The sequence below is a fragment of the Erythrolamprus reginae genome, chromosome 6 (assembly GCF_031021105.1).
Source record: "Erythrolamprus reginae isolate rEryReg1 chromosome 6, rEryReg1.hap1, whole genome shotgun sequence".
Taxonomy (NCBI): domain Eukaryota; kingdom Metazoa; phylum Chordata; class Lepidosauria; order Squamata; family Dipsadidae; genus Erythrolamprus; species Erythrolamprus reginae.
In genome coordinates this window covers 81,624,665-81,650,715 of record NC_091955.1, presented here as the reverse complement: position 1 = coordinate 81,650,715, position 26,051 = coordinate 81,624,665, and the positions used below count along the sequence as shown (strand labels likewise).

Here is a 26,051-nt window from a genome sequence, read left to right as displayed (position 1 = left end):
GGAACCCTCAAATAACACATTTTAGATCTGAATGAATGAAATATTCTCATGGAATACTTGGTTCTGCACAAAGTTGAATGTGCACAACAGCAGGTGAAATTGATTGTCAGTCAGTGTTGCTTCCTAAGTTGACAGTTTGATTTCACAGAAGTTTGATTTACTTGGAGTTATATTGTGTTGTTTAAGTGTTCCCTTTATTTTTCCGAGCAGTAAATATATACGAAATCACATTCACCATCTTCAGCCTGAAGTTATTGGCTTCTGCTGCTCTGAGTATGATCTGAGTATACTCAGAACAGCAGAAGCCAATAACTTCAGCCTGAAGATGGCGAATATGATTTCGCCGAAACGTCGCAAAGACACTCAAAATATTATACGAAAAAACCCAAACTCACAACAATCTACATACATACATACATACATACATACATGCATGCATATATAACTAAAATAAAATGAAGAGAGGAAGAGGCAGGAAAAGGAAAACAAAATCAGGTACCAATCCTTCAAATTAGCCAATCTTTCTTATAGCAAAACAATACTAGAAAAAGAAACAAAGTAAAACTGGTCTTTTGGCACTCTTGTTACAGTACAGTAGTCCCTCGCTATACTGCGCTTCACCTACTGCGGCTTCACTTCATCGCGGGTTTCTGAGGAAGTCGATTGGCAGATTTAAACAGCCCGCCGAACTCGATCGGCAGGTTTTTTTTAAAAAAAAATATCTAAAATTATAAATACTGTATTTAAATACTGTATCTAAAATAAATGCTGTGTGGGAAGGGTTTATAAACACTTGAAACAATGAAAACTTACCAAACAATTACAATATAAATACTTAAATAAGTACTATCAGTCGATAAATTCCCCATCGCGGATTTCACCTATCGCGGCCAGGTCTGGAACGTAACACCAGTGATAGGTGAGGGACTACTGTATTCTTTTTCATCCAATAATTTCTTGCTTCTGAGCATGTCCATCCCCTGTGATAATATGTAGTAAGTAGCTGATGACATTTCCAACATTTTGCAGATTTATCTTTAAATACTTTTGCGAGTTTTTCAGGTGACATGTGCCATCTATAAAACATTTTATATTGATTTCCCTTACGTGCTGTGGACATTGTTAATTTGTATTCCTTTTATGAAACTCAATTGAATGACCAAAATTTTTTGCCCAAGCTATCATTGAGAAACGAAACGTATTGGTTCATTCATTCCATTTCCAGGGCCAGAGTCATATTTCAGCACATTATGCAGAGAGAAAATTGATTCTTCACAACTGAGCACAATGGATAAATAACTTACCTAAAACCCATGTAGAACAAAATCTCTTTACTCACAGTGACCATGTCTTTTTGGAATAGAATGAGACCATTTGCCACAGCCAACTCACTGCAGCCAACTCACCACGACCAATTCACCATGGCCAACTTGCTGCAGAACAACTCACCACGGCCAACTTGCTGTGGAACAACTTGCTGCGGGGCAATTTAACCATTCTATTTAATTATTTAAAATAAATAAAATATTATTTTAAGTTGTGCCGTTCACATTACATTCTGTCCCTCCTTTTACATCCTTTCTTCAATGCTTCTGTTCCACTATTTCTTTGATATTAGCATAACTCTTGTCTTGTGGCTAGTTGGCCATGGCAAGTTGTCATAGACCCTTTTTGGAAATTGTTTTATTTGAAAATAAAGAGGGACCACGTTACGGCTTACTCTCGCTTAGGTGATAGGTTGAAAATGAGCTGCCAATTTTGTCTCGAACATTGATCAGGCTATCGTTTCCACAGACTCGGGGGGTCTACTAGCAGCTGTGCCAAGTCCTATATGTCAGATCCGCAGTAGTTCAAAAATGGGGCTAGTTTCCTATCGTCTGCTGCATCGTATAGGTTACTTGCTTGCAGGAAGATTCAAAATTTAGACACGTATGTGCTCCATATTTCCTTTTCTGTGTTGAAGAATTCTGGGGCTTGAGCCATGGAAGATTGCATTCTTGCGGTTTCTATTTCGCATGTTGGTTGTAGCACTTCATCGCCAGTGTTTTATTCGAGAATAAAGAGGGACCACATTGTAGCTTTAACCCGTTTTATTAAGGTTGGCTGGAATGAACCTCAACTCAGGAAATTGTAATAACAAGCCACAAGATACAAAAAGCAAAGATGGCACAGCGGCAATCTCTTTTTAAAGTTTTTTCCTTCGGAGGCGCGGCTTGACAGCCACTTTAATTTTCCAGCCACATCTCCACCAATCCGCGGCCAGTATGCAGATAGGGGATGTTTTGCATATATAATAGAAATGGTCATATTCTCATTCTTGTTTATTTTACGCAGCGCTCTCAAAATGGCTTCTTGCAACAGACATACAGATACAAGATCCATCGCTAGCTGGCATGCCACTCTCAGATGCCGAATACGACCATTTCTTCAAAACACTGAATAGTCCAGGCCGAGTCAGCGCAGTCTGCTTCTTAAGAACCATGTATGGCTGCCAGAATGCCTTGGTCCAGACTTTAGACCTGTATGAAAATCATGGAATCGTCCCAGAAGGTAAAGTCTACCATAGTATTTGCCATTACAGAATTGTTCTTATTCCTCTTCTAAACTTATTAAAGCTCGATATAGAAAGCCATACTTCATGCAAGCACGTGGCTCTCTTACAAGGCAATTAAAATAATTTTTGCCAAACACATTTGGTAGATTCTTCCTGTTATTCTCATTGATGTATGCAGTGACTGGACTGTAGTTTCCAATTCCTGTTCAAGGTAACCCATATATGTTCATACATTTCTTTTCAGAAGTGATTTACTTTAAATTAGATAAAAAGAATCATGGATTTAATTTTGTTAAAAATGAATTGGAAACTCCACTGTGTGGTAGCGTTGAACATATTATTGCTAAAGTCTATAAAGTGTTATTGAATTTAAATCTGGAAAATGAACAAGTAAAGCATAGTATGATTCAGTAGGCAAGGAATTTTATGCTTGAAGAGTGGGAGAATATGTGGAATAAAGGTTTAAAATTTAAATTAAACTATAATTTAAAAGAAAATTTCTATAAGATGACTAAGCGTTGGTATTTAACTCCAGATAAATTGTCAAGAATGTACAGAGGTACTTCAAATGAATATTGGAAATGTAAATGTAGAGAAGGGACTTTTTATAATTTATGGTGGGTGTGTGATAAAGCAAAGAAATATTGGAGTAGGATTCATCTCGTAATACAGACATTCTTAAAGTGAATATAGAAAGAAAACCATAGACTTTTCTTTTGAGTTTAATGGAAAAAGAATTGGGAGGAAAAATTCGGAACTCTGATGTTATATGTTGATGGAAGCAAGACTCACTTACGCACAGAAATGGAAGGTCACCCAGTGGTGGGCAGCAGCCAGTACACTCAGTTCCTCTGTCCTGGTAGGAAATTCTGGGATGCGTGCACAGCTGCATGCACCCGATACACCCCGACATGCCCCCACATGAGATTTGGCTTCTGCACATGTGCAGTAAGTGAAACCTTGTGTGAGGATGCTCGGGTGAGTGAGATTTTGCCGATTTTTGCCAATTTCTTGTTACTGCGCATGCGTGGAAGCAAAAATATTGGCGTACTGTAATTGCCAAAATCTCACTCGCGGGCAGATCCTCAAACAAAATTTTGCTTGCTGCGCATAAGCCAAATTTCGTGCTAACGCACCCATCGGGCACACCCCACCCACGACGGCCTTAGAAGGTGCACCGGTAGGAGGTAAAACAAGTAGCCCTTAACTGGTCAGCTCTATTCTCACAATGTATAAATGGATGAAAAAAATGGTGGAATTAGCAGAGATGGCTAAATTGACTGTTTCAATTAAAGAAAAGAAACACAAATACCTTTATTTGTATTGGAAACCGCTTCTGGACTTTGTGCTTGAGGTAGGGGAAAAAAATAAAACTTAGATTTTGGGTTTTACCAATTAAATAGATTTGATGTTATAAAAATGGCTAGTTTATATTATTATGAAACTGTAAAAAGCTGAGGTTAGATATTAATGCCTTATTTTATTGCACCAAAGATCTCTGAAATTAATGTCTTTTTTTCCTTTTCCCCTGGCACTTCCCCACTACCCACTTACCTTTTTCCTTCCCTAATTTCCCTAATATTTCGTGTGATTGTGATTTGGGCAGTTGGCAACCAGCATGTATTTAAATACAAAGGAGGCATTGTCCCAGGTCATATTTCTTGCAGCCTACCCAGCGGGGCTTCCAACCAGCAAAGTGAATGGGCGAAACTGGATTTAGAATATAATACAGAATTGGAATGGAATGGAATGGAATAGAATAGAATAGAATCAAAGTTGGAAGGGATCTTGGAGGTCTTTTAATCCAACGCCTTGCTTAGGCAGCAAACCCTACACCACTTCAGACAAATGGTTGTCCAACATCTTCATCAAATTTACTTTGCAACCGCAACAACAAAGGTTATAAATTTGAGTACTGTCACATAAAGACTCTTAATCACCACAGCAATGGAAGTTCCAGTCCCAACTGTGATCATAAATCTTGGACCATCTGTAGATATTTGCAATGTGCCTCTAAAATGTTATCTAACTATAAACAACAATAAACCTATTTACATCTATATAGTATGCAGTGGATCTTTCATCTACTAATTACAGGCAGACCACAATTGAACCCCAAATTTCGCTTACTAAGTGAGATAGTTGTTAGTGAATTTTGCCCCATTTTACAACCTTTCTGGACATAGTTGTTAAGAGAATCCGACTTCCTCTGACTTTGCTTGTCAGAAGGGCACAATATAACTGCAGGACACTGCAATAATCATAAATATGAGTCATTTGCCAAGCATCTGAATTTTGATCATATGACCACAGGGTGGGTGAGTAGATAGATAGATAGTTAGATAGATAGATAGATAGATAGATAGATAGATAGATAGACAGACAGACAGACAGACAGACAGACAGACAGACAGACAGACAGACAGACAGACAGACCCTCATTCATAACTGTATTGACTATTATTTGTTTATTGTTATTCAAATTAAATAAAATATAGGTTTTGTTCACCTAAACAAAAGTAGAGAGAACCCTTAAGGGACCAAGAGGGGGAAAAATTCCTGTTCTTCTATTGTGCTTGTAAAGAAATCAAATGTTATAAAGTGCCAAGAACTTCCCATGGCTTCTTTCCAAAAGATCTGGATAAGTGCTCCTCCAACACAATTTTTCACAGTTCGAACTAGCCAGTGGCAGATGTTAAAGTTGCAACCTGGCAGGAATTCATGCAATGGCTGCAATGTTTGGTAACCCATTTGGAGGGAAACCAAAGCCCACTCATTTGAATTCTCAAAAGCTGGCAGAGATCATAATGGTACAACAGTGTTGATAGCAACTCTATGGATCTCTGTGAAAATTAATGGAAGTAACCGGAAGGCTTTGGTGATTTTTCTCCAACCTTTTATTTATTTATTTTATTTATTTGTCAAACAAGTATATTTATTCATTCATTCATTCATTCATTCATTCATTCATTCATTCATTCATTTATTGGATTTGTATGCCGCCCCTCTCCGTAGACTCGGGGCGGCTAGCAACAGGGGTAAAAACAACATGCGACAATCCAATACTAAAACAGCTAAAAACCCTTATTGTAAGAACCAATCATACATACAAACATACCATACATCAATTGTAGAAGCCTAGGGGGGAAGAATATCTCAGTTCCCCCATACATAATGACAGAGGTGGGTTTTAAGGAGCTTACGAAAGGCAAGAAGTATAGCATTATAGTTTGTATTAACACAACATAAGCAGAAAGTAGTGATAGAAAGAATAAAAAGACAGTAGGACAGGGACGGTAGGCACAATGGTGCACTTATGCCCGCCCCTTACAGACCTCTTAGAAAGGGGGAGAGGTCAATTATAGATAATGTAAGGTTGAAGATTTTGGGGTTAGGGGAAGAAACAACAGAGTCAGGTAGTGAATTCCAGGTGTTGACCAGTCTATTACTGAAATCGTATTTTCTGCAGTCTAGTTTGGAGCGATTTACAATACAACCTTCCACTTCTCTCCTAGGGAGGGTGTGTTCCAACTTGCCAGAAATGCCCAGCTTTCCTGATTTCTGCACCCTCACTTTTTATCGCTGCAGCTTGAAGAAGTATTTTGTGAAGGTAAGGAAAAGCCGTTGTTTATTGATCTGAGGCATTCTTTTTCCCCAGCGATCTGTTTAGGCAGCACTTTTAGTGTTAGAAGGAGAATGGGATGAAAGGTTCACTGAAGGCAAAAGATAACCAGGAATAGCAATAGAAAAGGGAATGGAAGCAGCTAGGTCTCGTTGAGAATATTTGCTCATTGAGTAAATATTATTTTCACTGCATTGAATTTACTTTGCTTCCAAAAGGATCAGGCTAGTTATGTAGGTGAGTATAGTTATTTAAATTGAGACCTCAGCCATCTGTATCCAGCTCTCCAGCTCCTCCTTGGGCTGCACAGCATGAGTGGCAAGCTTCCCTCTGCTTATCACTCACTTCAACATCACTGTCATACATATGTCTACTCTATTTTTCGTGGTCATGCAATCTAGCACTTTTTATGGCAAGGGCTGAAAATTCTCACCACCCCACTCCATCAAAAAGCTCCAAGTATTTCTCATTTTAATATACCACCAGGATTCCACCGCCCCTGAATAAAGACTTACATATTGTAACAGGAATATTGAACATTGTTTCACTCATATTTGTTCAGTGAATAGGTACCACTTCAGTGGGAAGGTCAGTATTTCATGGCATCATGCTGGTCACATGACCAAGGAAATGTCTTCAGAGAGCACTGGCTCAGTTGCCTTGAAACCAAGATGTGCACCGCCCCCTATATAGTTGGTAACAACTAGCGGAGTAATATCTGCAGGGGCTCCTTGACCTTTTCCTTTACGTGAGTAGGGGCCCTTATGTTTCAGAATTCAGGACCAGTATCATCATCACTGGCCATTGTACTCTCTCTTCCTTCAAATCACTAATGTGGAGAAGCTGTCTCTAGTCCAGGAGTGTCAAACTGGCGGGTCAGATGCACAGGCCACACCCACCCCAGCTCCACAAAGGAAAAAATACCCATCTCAATACATCAAGTTACAGCAACATGCTAAGGCGAGTTTGCCACCTGTGCGCTAGGTCCTCTTGAAAAATGTCAGAAACCAAGCTTATAACAATGTATACAGAATATAGGCTGTATAGCAGTGTTTCCACCTGGCATCATCGCATTTGCAGTCAGGAGAAGATGCCAGTTTCTGCATCACTGGCTTCCAAGGTGATTATCTCCATGCTATGCAATAAGCATCACTTTCTGCTCATGGGGAACAAATCCAAGTCCTCATTTATTACCAAGGGCAAAGCAGCTTTATGAATGATAAGGGTTTAGGGCAGTGATGGCGAACCTATGGCACGGGTGCCACAGGTAACACACGGAGCCAAATCTACTGGCACATAAGCCGTTGCCCTAGATCAGCACCAATGTGCATGTGTGTGCCAGCCAGCTGATTTTTGGCTCTCACAGAGGCCCTGGAAGGGCATTTTTGGCTTCCAGAGAGCCTCCTGGGGGATGGGAGAGGACATTTCTACCCTCCCCCAGTTCCAGGGAGACCTTTGGAGCCTGGGGAGGACAAAACACAAGCCTACTGGGGCCACTAGAAGTTGGGAAACAGGCCTTTTCCAGCCTCCAAAGGGCTTCCGGGGGGGCAGGAGAAGCTGTTTTTGCTTTGTTTTATAGATTTTTTTAGTCTAGAAAAGTAACGAGAGACAAGAGCCTCCACTGAAGGTTTAACATGGAAAAGAAAAGTTTTATATATGTTTGATTATAAGTATTGTTTTAGTGTTTGTAATTATGTATTGTTTTATTTTATGGTAGAGGGGGGGAAATTATACCTCCTCCCCCCCAAAAATATATTATATTGCACAAAGACTAATGAGATTATTACCATTTTTTTAAAAAGAGATAAAGATCAATTGAAAGTAATGCAAGCCCCAACCTATCTTGGTCATCTCCTTGGGGACTATTCCAGACTCCACATTTTATTTGTGGCAGAAGTCTTCCGTGTTGAAAAGCTGCGTAGTTCAGTCAGGAAAGTATCCTTCAGCAATGGACTCTCATGTGACATATAAATGGTACCTTGTGAGTTCCTGCCTTTTAGTTGTTATTGGAAACAGGTGGGGACCCGAATCAGTTAATAATTTGCTTCATGAGTGGAGGAAGGGAAATGCTTGACAGCGTGGGAGTGAAGGAACAGCACAATCTGAAGTACTTGACATTTCTGGACAAAGCACTTTAGAAACCTCTAGAGATGTCACAGCACAATCTTCTCTCGTGCAGAAGAAAATGAGAAAAATCATAGCTTAGAAAAATCATAGCAACCCAAAGGTGTGACTTCTGCTTTGCATTATTTCCCCTGTGTAGCGGATTCACTGTCCAGATGAGATCAGTGGAACATCTTCAGCAACACAAAACACCAATCAAGAACTTGAAAAGACTGGATCGTCATCTAGCCTACAAGAGGCGCCACTTACCAGCACTCTCCCTACCACTCGCCATACCTCCGTGACATCTACGCCTCTCACTTCTGTATCAAACACTCACACAGCAGCATCAGAAACCATTGTTACCGTTGGAACCATTCCCAAACATCCTGTTATTATTTCTGATACTACTTCCAGGCAGCCTCTGCTTGATCTGACCACCTCTTACAATCCTGTCACAACTGACTCAGAATCCTTGCTTGAGCTTCTCACCGGCCTTGATGCAGTGATAGCCGGGCAAAGTTTTCCTGAATTGTTTACCACCACACTTAACAAGGCAGAGGGGTCTTTTTCCCAGCACCTTATGCCTGGCGAGCCTTCACTGATCCGTGTTCCTTCCACTTCCAATGCTATGACAGCTACCCCAGGTACTTCTGTATCAGTTGTCATTGAAACTTCGACAGAGCCTACCACTCTTGAAGCCACCACACCATCAGTGGGCTCTCTTCCCACACATCCAGCCAGTAGCCCAACTTCAGCATCCTCTACTCCCATTGTCACTGTCACTGAAACCATTACACCATCAGTGGGTTCTGTTCCCATACACCCTGCCACTAGTATTGCTACAGCCAGTAGCCCAACTTCAGCATCTCCTAGTCCCATTGTCACTGTCACTGTCCCTGCCACTGAAACCACTACACCATCAGTGGGTTCTGTTCCCACAAATCCTGCCACTACTGTTGCTATAGCCAGTAGTCCAACTTCAGCATCTCCTAGTCCCGTTGTCACTATCGCTGCCACTGAAGCCACCACACCATCAATGGGTACTGTTCCCAAACATCCTGCCACTACTGTTGCCCTAACCAGTAGCCCTACTTCAGAATATCCTAGTCCCATTGTCCCTATCACTGCCACTGAAGCCACTACACCATCAGTGGGTTCTGTTCCCACAAACCCTGCCATTACTGTTGCTACAGCCAGTAGTCCAACTTCAGCATCTCCTAGTCCCGTTGTCACTATCGCTGCCACTGAAGCCACTACACCATCAGTGGGTTCTGTTCCCACAAACCCTGCCATTACTGTTGCTACAGCCAGTAGTCCAACTTCAGCATCTCCTAGTCCCGTTGTCACTATCGCTGCCACTGAAGCCACTGCACCATCAGTGGGTTCTGTTCCCACCAATCCTGCCACTACTGTTGCCTTATCCAGTAGTCCAACTTCAGCATCTCCTAGTCCCGTTGTCACTATCACTGCCACTGAAGCCACCACACCATCGGTGGGTACTGTTCCCACAAATCCTGCCACTACTGTTGCCCCAACCAGTAGCCCTACTTCACAATCTCCTAGTCCCATTGTCACTGTCACTCCCACTGAAACCACTACAGCATCAGTGGGTACTGTTGCCACATATCCTGCCACAATCAGCAGCCCAACTCCAGCGTCTCCTGGTCCCATTGTCATTGTCACTGCCATTGCCACACCTACAACTTCCTGTTCTTCTTCCCCTTCTCCCTCATCTTCTACTGCTTCCAAGCCCGCCAGCCCTAAACCTCCTGCTCCTGTACTGCCCCCTGCCAGAGTTGCTGGATGGCCTGTTGTCCCGATCTCCGCTCTTCTTGGGCAGTATCCCTTGCAGCCAACATCTGTTGTGCAGCTTCTCCTCCTTTCTCCTGGCTTCGGTCCTAGGAAATTAAAACTTCCGGGAATTGCTGTCTCTTCTCTGCTTCCGTTCGGAGCAGGGCTTGCTAAAATTCGGCAAAGGAAAATAAAGCCTAAGCCACCCATGACGACTGCAAAACGGGAGACGGTCTTACAAGCGAAATTGTCCACTGCTGAAAGGTCGGAGGGCTCCTTACCAAGTAGCTCGCCGCCTGCTGCAGAGCTGGAGAGCTTCTTAACACAGCTAAAGGATAAAAAAGTGCAACAGCTTTTGCAGAAAATGCGAGACTTGATGGCGGAAGGGAAATCCTTAAGGAATCCGCAGTTGCAGTCCACCTCTCTGCAACTGCTCGCCGCGCTGAAGAATGCCAACCGGAAGTCTGCGGCTTCCTTACTACCCAAGAAGCGACTTCGAAGATGACATAACCACATAGGCCAATCGCCTCTTTTGTACAGTAGGCAGGACTCTTAACGGGCAGGTGTCTTCTTAGAGCACCATTCCACGAGACCTTTCAGTATACTTGCTTGTGGTTGACCTGATTCCATTCCTGAATTCTTTCTAAGGTGTTCCTCTGAGATGACGGGATCAAAGCAGAAAGGTTTTCCTCTGGAGATTTGGAGGACCGAGGGACTTGGAATTCCTTGAAAGTGCCCCAGAGAGGGTGCTTCCAGACCCTACTTTAATCTCTGTTAAAATGAAGAATCTCATTGTTGAGTGGGCCTTCCTTTAACTGAAAGCCCTCTCTGATTTCTGAATGTAGGAGACAGATTATTTATTCTTAATTTTAGTTTGAGATTGGACATTAAAGAAATATATTGCAGAACTGAGCAGAGTTAGTTCACAAATTCTGCCCTTCTCGCCTTAAAGAGGTGATCTCCCAAGTATAGATGGCCATTGACATATGAACACAATTGGGACGTACGTTGCTAAGCAAGGCTGTCATTGAGTGAGTCAGGCTCGATTTTATGACCTTTCATACCATGGACATTAAATAAATCACAGCAGTCATTAAATAAATCATGTGTTAAGTGAATCCAGTCTTTTCCCATTTGCTAGAAGCCTCCTGGGAAGGTTGTAATTGGTGATCATGTGACCCCAGGAAGCTACAATTATGATAAAAGTACATACCAGTTACCAAACCTCTGGATTCTGTTCGCGTGGATGTTGCGACGGTCATAAGTATGAAGACTGGTTGTAAGACCTTTTTTCGGTGATGTCATAACTTTAAATGGTCGGAAGAATGGTGTTAAGTCAAGGACTATTTGTAGTTTATTTTACCTTGCAGGAGTCTTTGGAAAACTTCATTTCCCATGACCCTCTTCACCTAAAGCCAAAGAAGAAGAAGGGTTATAGAGACAAGAAAAGAGAGTAGTGGGGGGAGGGAAACCTTCCATTTTTCTCTGGTCATCCATTGCGGTGGACCCCGGAGTAATCACATAGACCACAGAGCTGGGATTTAATGGGTCACTTTCATTCATTAAATCAGGGCCTGTAGAGGTGAAATAAATGGGGCGGAAATCAAGTTCAACATACTTGGGCAACTATGGGCGAAGCTCCCTGTTGAGCAAAGGAATGAGTCTTGACCTTGACCCTGGCCATGAACTTGGCCTTGACCCTCCTTGCTTTTAGCCACGCCCAAGGCGTGTGGCGATGAGCCACAGGGAAAAGAGGGCGGGAGGCGGTGAGCCTGAGCCTTTATACTGATTGCCACCTCACCCTCTAAATATGTCATGCCCCTGCATCTAGCGCAGGGCATGACAGGTGACTGTGCCGGGGCGTGGTCACCCAGGAATCCCTTGCGGCACAGGCAATGGTTCGTGCTGCCCGCCGCAACCGCCGACCAGCCACAAGTGGCTGGTCTTCTATATGTGTTAGCTGCTCCTGCATATCTGTCAGTTGAAGGGAAGGAGGTAGACAGAAAACATTTGGAAACCAGAAAGAATAGCAAAAGCATGCAATCTTTTGGTCATTTCATTGAAGGTCTGTTTTGTATGAATACGCGCAGAGCAACTACTACTTCTCAATGTACTTAGCCAGCATTGATTGAGTTTTTCATACACTCATGCAGAATGCTGTTCATTTGATAGAGATCATATAGGTTGGGATTTTAAACATTCATGGAAGAGCATTGTGGCTCTATCAGATGATCTCTGTAGACACATTTACACACACTCACACACAGGGACGGGGGAGAGAGGAAGAGAGACAGAGGGCATATGCCAAATAAATGAATGGGAAATGAACTGCCAGACAATGCACCATTGGGTTTATAAAACCCACTGTCTTGTTTTGAATATACACGGGGATGAATTCCTGGATGGCCTTATTAGAATTCTCCATGGTATATATATTTTGTTTCCTATTCAGCAGCTGTTGAAAGACTTCAGGGAAAGTCTTTCCCAAATCAGATTCCTAAGCAAAGCAGTTCTCTCAAAAATGTTTCCGTTATTTGTGTCAGAACTATTTTTGTTAGCAATAGTAATAACATTTAGGCTTATATATGGTGCTTTATAGCCTATTCTAACAGTTTTACAGAGTCAGCCTGTTGCCCCCAACAATCTGGCTCTTCATTTTACTGACCTCGGAAGGATGGAAGTCTGAGTCAACCTTGAGCCATGAGAATCGAACTGCTGACAGTCAGCAGAATTAGCTTGTAATACTGATTCTAACCATGGCACTACCACAGTAGTACTTATATGTCTGGTGGAAAGTTATAATACCCATCAGCAGATCTCTTCACCACAACGTATTTATCATATACATTTCACAATTGGAAAGGTACCTGTATCATGTTAGCAATGAAAATTTTGGTCCCTATTGTGATAGTCAGGGAATCTCTGTAATAATATAATATGTAATATAAACCATCAAGAAAGCCTTGGATTGCCTGATTTAAAACTGTATTTTGTAGCCACCTGTTTGGTCTGGATGAAAGAGTGGGTGCAACTGAGATACAAAAGAATGTTAGATTTTGAAAAGCACAAACTGAGGTTTGGATGGCCTTGGTTTTCTATAGTTAGAATAAGTTATAATTAATATAAAATTTTAAAATCATTGTGTCAGAAGTGCCATATTGAAAACAAGCAATAGATATAAATCCAGATGTTGCCTACTGATTTCTGGTTAAATGATACAAAGCACACAAGCAGGTGGCCCTGTGCTTCTCATTGTATAAAAGTATATACAGATATATACTTTCTACTCATATACTTATATATACAGTATATGAGGGGAAAGCACAAACAAACACACACACACAAACATTACTTTCTTGCACAGAAGAAAATATAAATGCTTTCTTCAGTAAAGAGTTTCAAAAATTGAAGAATCTATGTTTTACAGGCATTCCCTGATTCTTTTAATATTAGAATATTTTAATACACAATTATTAGGAAACATGTTAGAAGGAGAGGTATTTGGACTTGCACTGGATTTCAGAAACCATATGTGTTTTTTTCTACGTTCAATAGCAAGATGGCATTAGCTTCTCCAGAACTGATTCTGAGAAAATACATGAAGATTTGGCAACGCTTGACAAATTATCCCTTCTGAAGCACAACATGTATCACAGTTGTGCTTTTTCAAGTTCGCTTTTCACAATTTCCCATTAGTCACTGCTGAAATCCAATTTTTGTAGACGGAGATTTGCGTGTAGACTGTCGGAGACTCTGGTTCACAATGGACACTATCCCAGCTCACAAGACCAACAAGCTTATAGCTTCCATCCATCTTGCACATAAGAGGTTCCCCCAAGTCTCGCTGTAAACAGAAGGAGGGTCAGAATGAATAGGATGCAAAATAGTAAGCTTTTGCACAAGACATAGCTTTAAATCAACCCATCATTCTATAGCAGGGGTGTCCAACTCAAGGCTCGGGGGCCGGATCCGGTTCAGGGGATGTTGAGATCTGGCCCACAGGACTGCCCTGGAAACATAGAAACAGAGAAGACTGACAGCAGAAAAAGACCTCATGGTCCATCTAGTCTGCCCTTATACTATTTCCTGTATTTTATCTTACAATGGCTATATGTTTATCCCAGGCATGTTTAAATTCAGTTACTGTGGATTTACCAACCACATCTGCTGGAAGTTTGTTCCAAGGATCTACTACTCTTTCAGTAAAATAATATTTTCTCATGTTGCCTTTGATCATTCCCCCAACTAACTTCAGATTGTGTCCCCTTGTTCTTGTGTTCACTTTCCTATTAAAAACACTTCCCTCCTGAACCTTATTTAACCCTTTAACATATTTAAATGTTTCTATCATGTCCCCCCTTTTCCTTCTGTCCTCCAGACTATACAGATTGAGTTCATTAAGTCTTTCCTGATACGTTTTATGCTTAAGACCTTCCACCATTCTTGTAGCCCGTCTTTGGACCCGTTCAATTTTGTCAATATCTTTTTGTAGGTGAGGTCTCCAGAACTGAACACAGTACTCTAAATGTGGTCTCACCAGCGCTCTATATAAGGGGATCACAATCTCCCTCTTCCTGCTTGTTATACCTCTAGCTATGCAGCCAAGCATCCTACTTGCTTTTCCTACCACCCGACCACACTGCTCACCCATTTTGAGACTGTCAGAAATCACTACCCCTAAATCCTTTTCTTCTGAAGTTTTTGCTAACACAGAACTGCCAATGCAATACTCAGATTGAGGATTCCTTTTCCCCAAGTGCATTATTTTACATTTGGAAACATTAAACTGCAGTTTCCATTGCTTTGACCAGCAAAGGACTGGCCTGCAATCCCTCTGCCACTGAAAACGGGCCATCAGCAGCCCTCCCGAGCTCTGTTTTTGCTGGTGGGGTTGCAAGAGGCCGTCGCAGCTGAAAATGGAGCTCAGAAGCCCGTTTTCGCTGGCAGATCTCTCAGGCCACCACAGGTGCCCCCGACACGAGTTACGTTGATCTGGCCATTGTTGTGAGCGCTCCTTGTCCACCTCAGGTCATGTCTGATTCTGAAGAGGATGAACCAGGCCCCTCAGGATACCCTGGGCCAGGGGGGCTGCCAGAGGAAGCTGAGAGCGAGAGTGAGGCAGACAGTAACTGGGGAGACCCTGAGGGGGCTGGTGTGACAATGGAAGATTGGTCTCTGACAGATAGTGGGGAAGAGATATTAGTGGAAAATACATTGATTAACCCACGCTATCGAAGAATGGCTGGAAGGTGAGAGGAGATCCAGAGTAAAAGGTATTAATCCACAGTCTTAACTCTTTGAGGTGTGATGTCACTTTCAGGCTATATAAAGGAAGGTGTCTGGGAAAGGGGTATGTGGACTTTCAAAGTTTGTTACATGGAAGAGCCGAGAAACTGTGGCGAGCCTGCAAAGAAATGCTAAAAATCATGGTCTCTGTCTCCCAAGACATTTTATACTGTTTTCCTATGTTAGTAGAGGTTGGCAGTAAACTTCTGACTATGTTTTGATTTATGAGAAGAGAGTTATCTAGGAATGTGAAAAGGATTGAGTTTTGGCGCGCTTCCCAGATCCAGAGTCAAGGCTGGTTTCTTAATGAGATAGAATTGTTTGCTTCATGTTACTGAAACTGCATTGCAATTTATGTATCCTGCTGAATCGAAAATAGTGAATTTTATTACTAAGAAGTGATTTTCCGGGAACTGGAATTTATCAGAGACCCGAGAGCAGAACAGCCATGCCCACCTTAGCCACACCTACCCTGTTCCCCCCTGAGGTCAACTACCACCCTGATGTGACCCTCAATGAAATCGAGTTTGACCTCCCTGTTCTATAGGGTTATAGAATATCAATGGCACAAGAAATAATAATAATAATAATAATAATAATTTATTGGATTTGTATGCCGCCCTTCTCCGTAGACTCGGGGCGGCTAACAAAAATGATAAAAACAGCATGTGACAATCCAATAATAAAACAACTAAAAACCCTTATTATAAAACCAAACGTACACACAGACATACCATGCATAACTTGTAATGCCTAGGGGGAAGGAATATCTCAACTCTCCCATGCATGGCGGTATAAATGAGTCTTGAGTAGTTTACGAAAGACAGGGAGGGTGGGGGCAATTCTAATCTCCGGGGGGAGTTGGTTCCAGAGGGCCAGGGCCGCCACAGAGAAGGCTCTTCCCCTGGGGTCCGCCAAACGACATTGTTTAGTCGACGGGACCCGGAAAAGGCCAACTCTGTGGGACCTTATCAGTCGCTGGGATTCGTGCGGTAGCAGGCGGTTCCGGAGGTAGTCTGGTCCAAAGCCATGTAGGGCTTTAAAGGTCATGACCAACAATTTGAATTGTGACCAGAAATTGATCGGCAGCCAATGCAAGCAATCAATGATACCCTCCAGATATTTTAACTGCAGCTTTCTTTATCACTGCTGATAGCTGCCATTCAAATCATCTGGAAGGCAACAGATTGCTCATTTCTGATTTATGGCTTCATATTTTCAACACCCATCAGATGTTCTTGTACCATTTTGGGGGGGAGACACAATGATTCAAAATAAGCAGGACCGTATCGTATCCCTGGGTATTTTTGTTTGTTTCTTGAGAAGCACATTCTGTGTGTTTCCTTCTTCAAAATAGCAGGGAATTGCTCCATTGATTCTCTACAGCTACGACACTGCTTTGTGGCAGTACCAGCCAGAAAGCTTTCTGCTGTCAAATACAGTCTTGAGATCACATTGCCCATCTTTTAAATGGATAATCTTACTGATCACATTAGAAATGTGAGTATGATTGACACCCTTTCAATTAACTGGTTCCAAATGCAAGATTACACTTAGAAACATAGAAGACCGACAGCAGAAAAAGAACTCATGGTCCATCTAGTCTGCCCTTATACTATTTTTTCTATTTTATCTTAGGATGGATATATGTTTATCCCAAGCATGTTTAAATTCAGTTACTGTGGATTTACCAACCACGTCTGCTGGAAGTTTGTTCCAAGGATCTACTACTCTTTCAGTAAAATAATATTTTCTCATGTTGCCTTTGATCTTTCCCCCAACTAACTTCAGATTGTGTCCCCTTATTCTTGTGTTCACTTTCCTATTAAAAACACTTCCCTCCTGAACCTTATTTAACCCTTTGACATATTTAAATGTTTCAATCATGTCCCCCCTTTTCCTTCTGTCCTCCAGACTATACAGATTGAGTTCATTAAGTCTTTCCTGATACGTTTTATGCTTAAGACTTTCCACCATTCTTGTAGCCCGTCTTTGGACCCGTTCAATTTTGTCAATATCTTTTTATAGGTGAGGTCTCCAGAACTAAACACAGTATTCCAAATGTGGTCTCACCAGCGCTCTATATAGCAGGATCACAATCTCCCTCTTCCTGCTTGTTATACCTCTAGCTATGCAGCCAAGCATCCTACTTGCTTTTCCTACCGCCCGACCACACTGCTCACCCATTTTGAGACTGTCAGAAATCACTACCCCTAAATCCTTTTCTTCTGAAGTTTTTGCTAACACAGAACTGCCCATGCAATACTCAGATTGAGGATTCCTTTTCCCCAAGTGCATTATTTTACATTTGGAAACATTAAACTGCAGTTTCCATTGCTTTGACCATTTATCTAGTAAAGCTAAATCATTTACCATATTATAGACCCCTCCAGGAATATCAACCCTATTGCACACTTTAGAGCCATCGGCAAATAGGCAAACCTTCCCTACCAAACCTTCCCCTGTCACTCACAAACATATTAAAAAGAATAGGACCCAGAACAGACCCTTGTGGCACACTGCTGGTAACCTGTCTCTGCTCAGAATAGGCGCCATTAACAATAACTCTCTGATGTCTACACTTCAGCCAGCTTGAAATCCACTGAACTATCCAGGGATTAAGTCCAATCTTCACTAACTAACACTTCTTCTGTATAATGACAATATCCCACCCCCGTTACGTACAGCACATGAAGTTGTCCCCTTGGCACTTCCACATATAGTAGTGTTTTTAATGTCTTCACCCCAGTATCTGGTACAGGCATCATTTGTGAGGAGTGATATTTCTGTTTGCTGCAGCCTCCTGGAAAACCAGCCTTCTAAATGGAAAACAAGCAATACCAGAGAAACATTATTCGATACATGCAACTGTTGAAAAAAAAACCTTATTAAGTTGTTTTTATCAAAAAGTTCCCGACAGCCCAGGTATAACTTTCCACCAGTGAAAATAAGAATATGAGTCACCAAGAGCAAAAAAAAGAGAAGATTCTAAATGCATGTTCAAAGAAAATTATCCTTACAGAAGCTTAGGTGCACACATTTCGATACACGCTCTTCTCATATTTTTTGTGAGATTATTTATGAGTCAGGGAGGGGAGTCCCTCATTTTTTTTTTCCTACTGAGAAATTATCCCTCTAGGAGAACCTGTTCAGAACAGTAGATGGAATTTTAAAAAGGAGTAGATGGATAACTAACTATCCTTTCTTCTTTCCTCTCTGACCTTCTCTTTTTCTCTCTGTAATTTAGCTCTCTCTTCCAAATAACAAGCTACAGGGGGGGAAGAGATCTTTCTCTTGCTGATGGCCTGAAATGATCCCTTACACAATCCTTGATTTGTGATGTGCAGACTTCACATACCGGTGCTTAGAGCATCAAAATGAGATCTACAATGCTCAAGGTGTTCCAGCCGAATGTAGTAGAAAATGCAAGTTTTTCTTGAGGGACAAAAGAACTTTTGTGCTAAACCACCTGGAACCTAGCTCTCTAGAGAAAACTTTGATGCTGGGGGATATGAAAGAGAACAAAAAGATGAGTAGTACAGTGGTACCTCTACTTACAAACTTAATTCGTTCCATGACCAGGTCCTTAAGAAGAAACGTTTGTAAGAAGAAGCAACTTTTCCCATGGGAATCAATGTAAAAGCAAATAATGTGTGCGATTGGGGAAACCACAGGGAGGGTGGAGGCCCTGTTTCCTCCCAGGAGATTCCTAGAGAGGCCCCATGGAGGCTTCTCCCCACCTTTGCCGGCCCTGTTTCTTCCCAGGAGATTCCTAGAAAGACCCCATTTTGGCTTCTCCCTGCCTTTTCCAGTCCTGTTTCCTCCCAGGAGATTCCAATAGAGGCTCCACAGAGGCTTCTCCCTGCCTTTGCCGGCCCTGTTTCCTCCCAGGAGATTCCTAGAGAGGCCCCATGGTGGCTTCTCCCTGCCTTTTCCAGCCCTGTTTCCTCCCAGGAGATTCCAAGAGATGCTCCACAGAGGCTTCTCCCTGCCTTTGCCGGCCCTGTTTCCTCCCAGGAGATTCCAATAGAGGCTCCACAGAGGCTTCTCCCTGCCTTTGCCGGCCCTGTTTCCTCCCAGGAGATTCCTAGAGAGGCCCCATGGTGGCTTCTCCCTGCCTTTTCCAGCCCTGTTTCCTCCCAGGAGATTCCAAGAGATGCTCCACGGAGGCTTCTCCCCGTCTTTGCCGGCCCTGTTTCCTCCCAGGAGATTCCTAGAGAGGCCCCACGGAGGCTTCTCCCTGCCTTTTCTGGTTACAGTTTCGGAGGCTCGGCTTTGTAAGTGGAAAATGGTTCTTGAGAAGAGGCAAAAAAATCTTGAACAGCCTTTCCTTATCTAGAAAAATGCGTAAGTAGAGGCGTTTGTAGGTAGAGGTACTACTGTAGTTGAAAAGTGGATGGGCTCAGCTGTAGTGGTGATGGGGGCGTCACTGGGAGAGCTGAAGGGCAAAGGTTAGAATCAGATCAGACAGTGATGCAGAGGCTTAGTGACTTTGGAACTGCTGGCTAGAAATGGTCTGCGCTCCAGTGGTTTGAGCCCAGCACCGTGATAAAGAGTGAGGTCGCATTGATTGATCCCTAACTCCGGCCCACCCAGCAGTTTGAAAGCAGGCAGATAAATTGGTACCACTCTGATGAGAAATCTGAATCTAAGTTTCCCACCCAGTTGAAAGTTCACATCTCTTATCCCCCACCCAGGAGGACAAGAGGCCAACTTTTATGCCTTCCTCCAGCCCCCAGGAGCACTCTGCAGGACTCCCAAACCCTCTACGCACCCCATTTTTGCTCCAAAAGGGCCCATTTTTCATAAAAATGGGACATGGGAGTAGGGCTTCTGGAGGCCAAAAATGGCTGTATTCAGTGTGTTGTGGTTCAGCCTGAGCCAGATCAAAGTCCAGCTGCGTCTCTGCTGGCTCCATGCCCAGGGGAGTCTGAGAGCGGAGGGGAGAGCTCTTTGCAGCCAGACAGTGGTCAAGAAAGTGACGATGAAGCAAGGCCTGGGAGCCCTGGGGAAGGGCTATCTCAAGCAAGTAGCTTGGATTCTCTGGATTCCTTGGAGTCCCTGGATGACGAAGCACAAGCTATCACTAGTATGCGACAGAGATGCAGAGATCAAAGGAGAACGCAACTGCGTAGATATTATCAGCGCTGAATGAGGAGCACCTGGGGGTTGGGTGTGGTCCTCATTAGCAGGGAAGGGTCTATAAGGCATGAGAACCATTTCGGCAGCGTGGAGTGTTATCAAAGTGGAGTTGGAGTTATCTGCATTTTCTCTCAGCGTTTTTGTTCCTGGCTCGTGGCCCAGCAGCCTTGAAGACCGGTGGGAGGTTTGTGTCTGTTAGCTCAACAGCCTCGTTTGGCATTAAGGATCCTGTGTTTCTGTATGAACAATTGCTTTCGTGTTTCTTTTGGAGTTCCAGTGTTTTCCTGACCTGCAAGGACATTTTCTGTTGGCTTCTTTTCTCTTTACCATTATAAAACTGTGTTTGGATTCAACCGGTGTGTCTGGCTTATCTTTTTGGGTTGGTCCTAGCTTCCGGAGTGACCCAGACAGAACACACCCTCTTTTTGTGGGCGGGGGAGATGCATTTTATACTCTGAAAAATACGGTACTTGTATATACCATTACACCATGCAGGAAAAGGAGGAAGAAGGAGAATTAGAAACACAATACAGAATGGAACAGAGTGGACCTGTAGGAATCCCAAATGCCAGCTTCCCATACTGCAATATTTTGTTTTAACTCTCATTTGTGGCAGTGCAAAGCCGTTTCCCCCCCATAAATCTGTACTTTAAGAAACACAACACTCGCTCGATAGTTCCAATCACCCTCACCTGTTGTGTTCCAGCCTACAGCAAAGCACTTGGCATCAGTGGGTATTTTGTCCTCCTGTTCTGGCAGACAGGTAAGTCCTATAGTGTCTCCTAAAAAAAAGAGGAAGTAAAGCATAACTGGGCCATAGTGTTATTCTAGGAAAGGTATTCAGAAATCTTAAAATGTATACCCTCCCTTCAAAGTAGGCCAGATTAAAAACAGTCAGAGCAGGGATTGCAAGGAAGCTCTTTATTGATGTAAATCAAAACAACAAAGTCTTGAGAATTTGTCCCAGTTCCCCCTTGTCTCATCTTAAATCAGTGATGGTGAACCTATGGCACTGGTGCCACAGGTGGCACGCAGAGCCATATCTGCTGGCACACGAGCTGTTGCCCTAGCTCAGCTCCAATGTGCATGTGTGAGCCGGCCAGCTGATTTTGGACTCAGACAGAGGCTCTAGGAGGGCGTTTTTGGCTTCCAGAGAGCAGAGGCTTCCAGAGGCTTCCAGGTTCGCCTGGAGCACCATTTGCGGCCCTATTTGTACAGGGAGTCATTGCTCACAGTTGCTCATGCCCTTATCACCTCAAGGTTCGATTACTGCAATGCTCTCTACATGGGGCTACCTTTGAAAAGTGTTCGGAAACTTCAGCTCGTGCAGAATGGGGCCGCGAGAGCTATTGTGGGGCTTCCTAGATTCGCCCATGTTTCTACAACACTCCGTGGCCTGCACTGGCTGCCGATCGGTTTCCGGTCACAATTCAAAGTGTTGGTAATGACCTTTAAAGCCCTTCATGGCATTGGACCAGAATACCTCCGGAACCGCCTTCTACCACACGAATCCCAGCGGCCGATAAGGTCCCACAGAGTTGGCCTTCTCTGGGTCCCGTTGACCAAACAATGTCGTTTGGCGGGCCCCAGGGGAAGAGCCTTCTCTGTGGCGGCACCGGTTCTCTGGAATCAACTCCCCCCGGAGATTAGAACGGCCCCCACCCTCCTTGTCTTTCGCAAGTTACTCAAGACCCACCTATATCGCCAGGCATGGGGGAATTAAGACATCTCCCCCAGGCTTTCTTATATTTAATGTTTGGTATGTATGTGTTGTATGGTTTTTAAATTGTTGGGGTTTTTTAATGTAATTTTATTATTAGATTTGTTCCATTGTTATGCTGTTTTTATTGTTGTTGTGAGCCGCCCCGAGTCTTCGGAGAGGGGCGGCATACAAATCTAATAAATTATAGAATTATAGAATTATTATTATCTAGGGAGATGGAGGAGGGTGTTTTTACCCTCCACTGGCTCCAGGGAAGCCTTTGGAGCCTGGGAAGGGGGAAACACAAGCCTACTGGGCCCACCAGAAGTTGGGAAACAGACTATTTCCAGCCTCCAGAGGGCTTCCAGGGGATGGGGGAAGCTGTTTTTGCCCTCCCTAAGCATTGAATTATGGGTGTGGGCACTCACGCATGTGTGATAGCCCCCGAGGAAAAAAAGGTTTACCATCACTGTCTTAAATTAATAAAAATCAAGCCAGGGTTATTTTGAGCCATGGTAGCGCAGTGGCTAGACTGCAGCATTGCAGGCTAATTCTGCCGACTGCCAGGAGTTCGATTATCACCGATTCTCAAGGTTGACTCATCCTTCCGAGATAAGTAAAATGAGGACACAGATTGTTGGGGGCAATATGCTGACTCTGTAAACTACTTAGAGAGGGCTGTGAAGCATTGTGAAGCAGTACATAAGCCTAAGTGCTACTGATAATGCTATTCTGAGTCTGTTTCCCATGCTTTTCTCTTTCTAGGGATGATGTCATCTTTTCTGCCATTCCCCCAAGATCTCATTCTTTTTTTGCTTTCCTCCAGATTTTCTAAATTCCTTTATAGTTCTCAACCTGAGGGTCAGGACCCTTTGGGGGGAGTGTCGAATGATAGTTTCACAGGGGTTGCCAAAGACCATGGGAAAAGACAAATTTCCCATGATGTTAGGAGCTAAAGTTTCTATTCTGTCAGCTTGGAACATATTTTTACAATCCGACCAATCAGGCGTTTCCAGTGGGGGTGTCCCTCTGACCTTCCTGCCAATCAGCTTAAAGCTATGTTGGGAAAATTGGTGCTAGACTTATAATAATAATAATAATGTATTAGATTTGTATGCCGCCCCTCTCCAAGGACTCGGGGTGGCTCTCAACAGTAACAATACAATGAACAGTAATACAAATCCAATATTAATAAAAACTAGAATTAAAACCCATTAATATTTTAAAAAACCATCAATACTACACAGTCATACCACTCTCAAAGACTACAGTCAGAAAGGGGGGGAATTAGTCCCCCCATGTCTGGTGACATAAATAGGTCTTCAACATCTTATGGAAGGCAAGGAGGGTGGGGGCAATTCAAATCTCCAGCGGGAGTTGGTTCCAGAGGGCCGGGGCCGCCACAGATAAGGCTTTTCCCCTAGGTCCCACCAGACGACATTGTTTAGTCGATGAGACCCGGAGAAGGCCAACTCTGTGGGACCTAATTGGCTGCTGGGATTCGTGCAGCAGAAGGTGGTCCCGGAGGTATTTTGGCCCAATGCCATGTAGGGCTTTATAGGTCATTACCAACACTTTGAATTGTGACCGGAAACTGATCGGCAGCCAGTGCAAGCTGCAGAGTGTTGATGAGACATGGGCGTACCTACATGATCGTTCGCATGGCCGCATTCTGCATAATCTGAAGTTTCCAAACGCTCTTCAAAGGTAGCCCCATGTAGAGAGTGTTGCAGTAGTCAAATCTTGAGGTGACGAAGGCATGAGTGACTGTGAGCAGTGACTCCCTGTCCAAATAGGGCCGCAACTGGTGCACCAGGTGAACCTGGGCAAACGCCCCCTCGCCACAGCCAAAAGATGATGTTCTAATCTCAGCTGTGGATCGAGGAGGACGCCCAAGTTGCGGACCATCTTCGAGGAGGTCAATAATTCCCCCCCCCCCACCAGAGTAATGGATGGATAGATGGAATTATTCTTGGGAGGCAAAACCCACAGCTCCTCCGTTTTGTCAAGGTTGAATTTGAGCCTCTTGACCTATGGTTGGAGGTCACCACAACATGAGGAACTGTATTAAGGGGTCGCGGCATTAGAAAGGTTGAGAACCACTGCATCCGATCACAATAGAAACATAGAAGATTGACGGCAGAAAAAGACCTCATGGTCCATCTAGTCTGCCCTTATACTATTTCCTGTATTTTATCTTAGGATGGATATACAGCATGTTTATCACAGGCATGTTTCAATTCATTTACTGTGGATTTACCAACCATGTCTGCTGGAAGTTTGTTCCAAGCATCTACTACTCTTTCGGTAAAATAATATTTTCTCACGTTACGTCTGATCTTTCCCCCAACTAACTTCAGATTGTGCAATCATAGGAGGAGATATTCTTCTATTTATTATTATTATTATTATTATTATTATTATTATTATTATTATTTATTAGATTTGTATGCCGCCCCTTTCCGTAGACTCGGGGCGGCTCACAACACAATAAAAACAGTTTATAACAAATCTAATAATTTACAATTTAAAATATTTAAAAACCCCATTATTAAACAGACATACACACAAGCATACCGTACATAAATTGTATAGGCCCGGGGGAGATATCTCAGTCCCCCCATGCCTGACGACAAAGGTGGGTTTTAAGGAGTTTGTGAAAGGCGAGGAGGGTAGGGGCAGTTCCAATCTCTGGGGGGAGCTGGTTCCAGAGAGTCGGGGCCGCCACAGAGAAGGCTCTTTCCCTTTATTTATGCAGATAGCAATAGATTCACAGAGGACCAATATAGGACTATTTCAGTCTAACAGGATGAAGCAGCTGCAAAACAGCAATTGTACAGAGCCCTTTCTTTTTACTGAAGTCAGCTCGCACGAGGTACAAATCAATGGGGCTCAATAAGACTATTTTTAGTGCTTTTGACAAGCCATCGTTGCAAGAGCTTTGGCTTAGTTCTGGCCCATAAAGTTCCTTTAATCTAGCAACTCTGTTTCAACTGCTTTTCAGCCCACACATTCTTTGCAATTGACATTGTAGATAAAGGTCTTGAACCAAGAAAGTTATTTCCCCCCATTACAGTACCTGTCTGAATGGGGATCTCCAGTTCTATCAGACTAATTTCATCCCTGGGAGGCAAACCACTGAGGTTGGCATGAAAGTAGACAGCTTTCACTGAGATCTGAGTGCCACCGTCTGCACCAGGAAGCAGGTTAGTGATCCCTGGGGCAACTTTATCCTCTTGAGTGCTAAAAGAGCAACAATCCGAATTCACCATATGCACAATTTAATCATGTATTTATTTTATTTATTTATGTGTGTCAAATAATTATAGGATGATAATTTGTATAAACGTAACATTAGAAAAGTAATGATAAAAAAGTAATGATAAAAGACCATAGGACAGTAGGACAGGAACAGTTGGCACAATGGTGTGCTTATGCACAGCCCTTACAAGACCCTTTAGAAAGGGGGAGAAGTCAACTGTAGATTTATTTATTTATTTATTTATTAGATTTGTATGCCGCCCCTCTCCGTAGACTCGGGACGGCTCACAGCAATAATAAACAATATATAACAAATCTAATAATTTAAAAGAAACACTAAAAACCCCATTATTAAAAGCAAACATACATACAAGCATACCATACATAACTGTATAGGCCCGGGGGAGATGTTTCAGTTCCCCCATGCCTGACGGCAAAGGTGAGTTTTAAGGAGTTTACGAAAGGCGAGGAGGGTGGGGGCAGTTCTAATCTCTGGGGGGAGCTGGTTCCAGAGGGTCGGGGCCACCACAGAGAAGGCTCTTCCCCTGGGTCCCGCCAAATGGCATTGTTTAGTTGATGGGACCCAG

At 43.1% G+C, this 26,051-nt stretch overlaps 1 protein-coding gene across 2 annotated transcripts in view; it reads right to left on the bottom strand.

Annotated features, from left to right (window-relative positions):
* Window positions 1-13,492: 13,492 nt before the first annotated feature.
* The window catches only part of OVCH1 (ovochymase 1), a 77,325-nt gene continuing 64,766 nt past the window's right edge, over window positions 13,493-26,051 (bottom strand). The window contains exons 24-27 of one of the 2 annotated variants that reach the window (XM_070756422.1): window positions 25,283-25,446; window positions 21,194-21,283; window positions 18,045-18,178; window positions 13,493-13,917 (exon numbers count right to left, since the gene is read on the bottom strand). In XM_070756422.1, the coding sequence (XP_070612523.1) occupies window positions 13,753-13,917; window positions 18,045-18,178; window positions 21,194-21,283; window positions 25,283-25,446 (553 nt within the window). In that variant the 3' untranslated portion in view covers window positions 13,493-13,752. The remainder of the gene's footprint in view (window positions 13,918-18,044; window positions 18,179-21,193; window positions 21,284-25,282; window positions 25,447-26,051) is intronic. The other variant, XM_070756421.1, reaches the window with a different exon arrangement.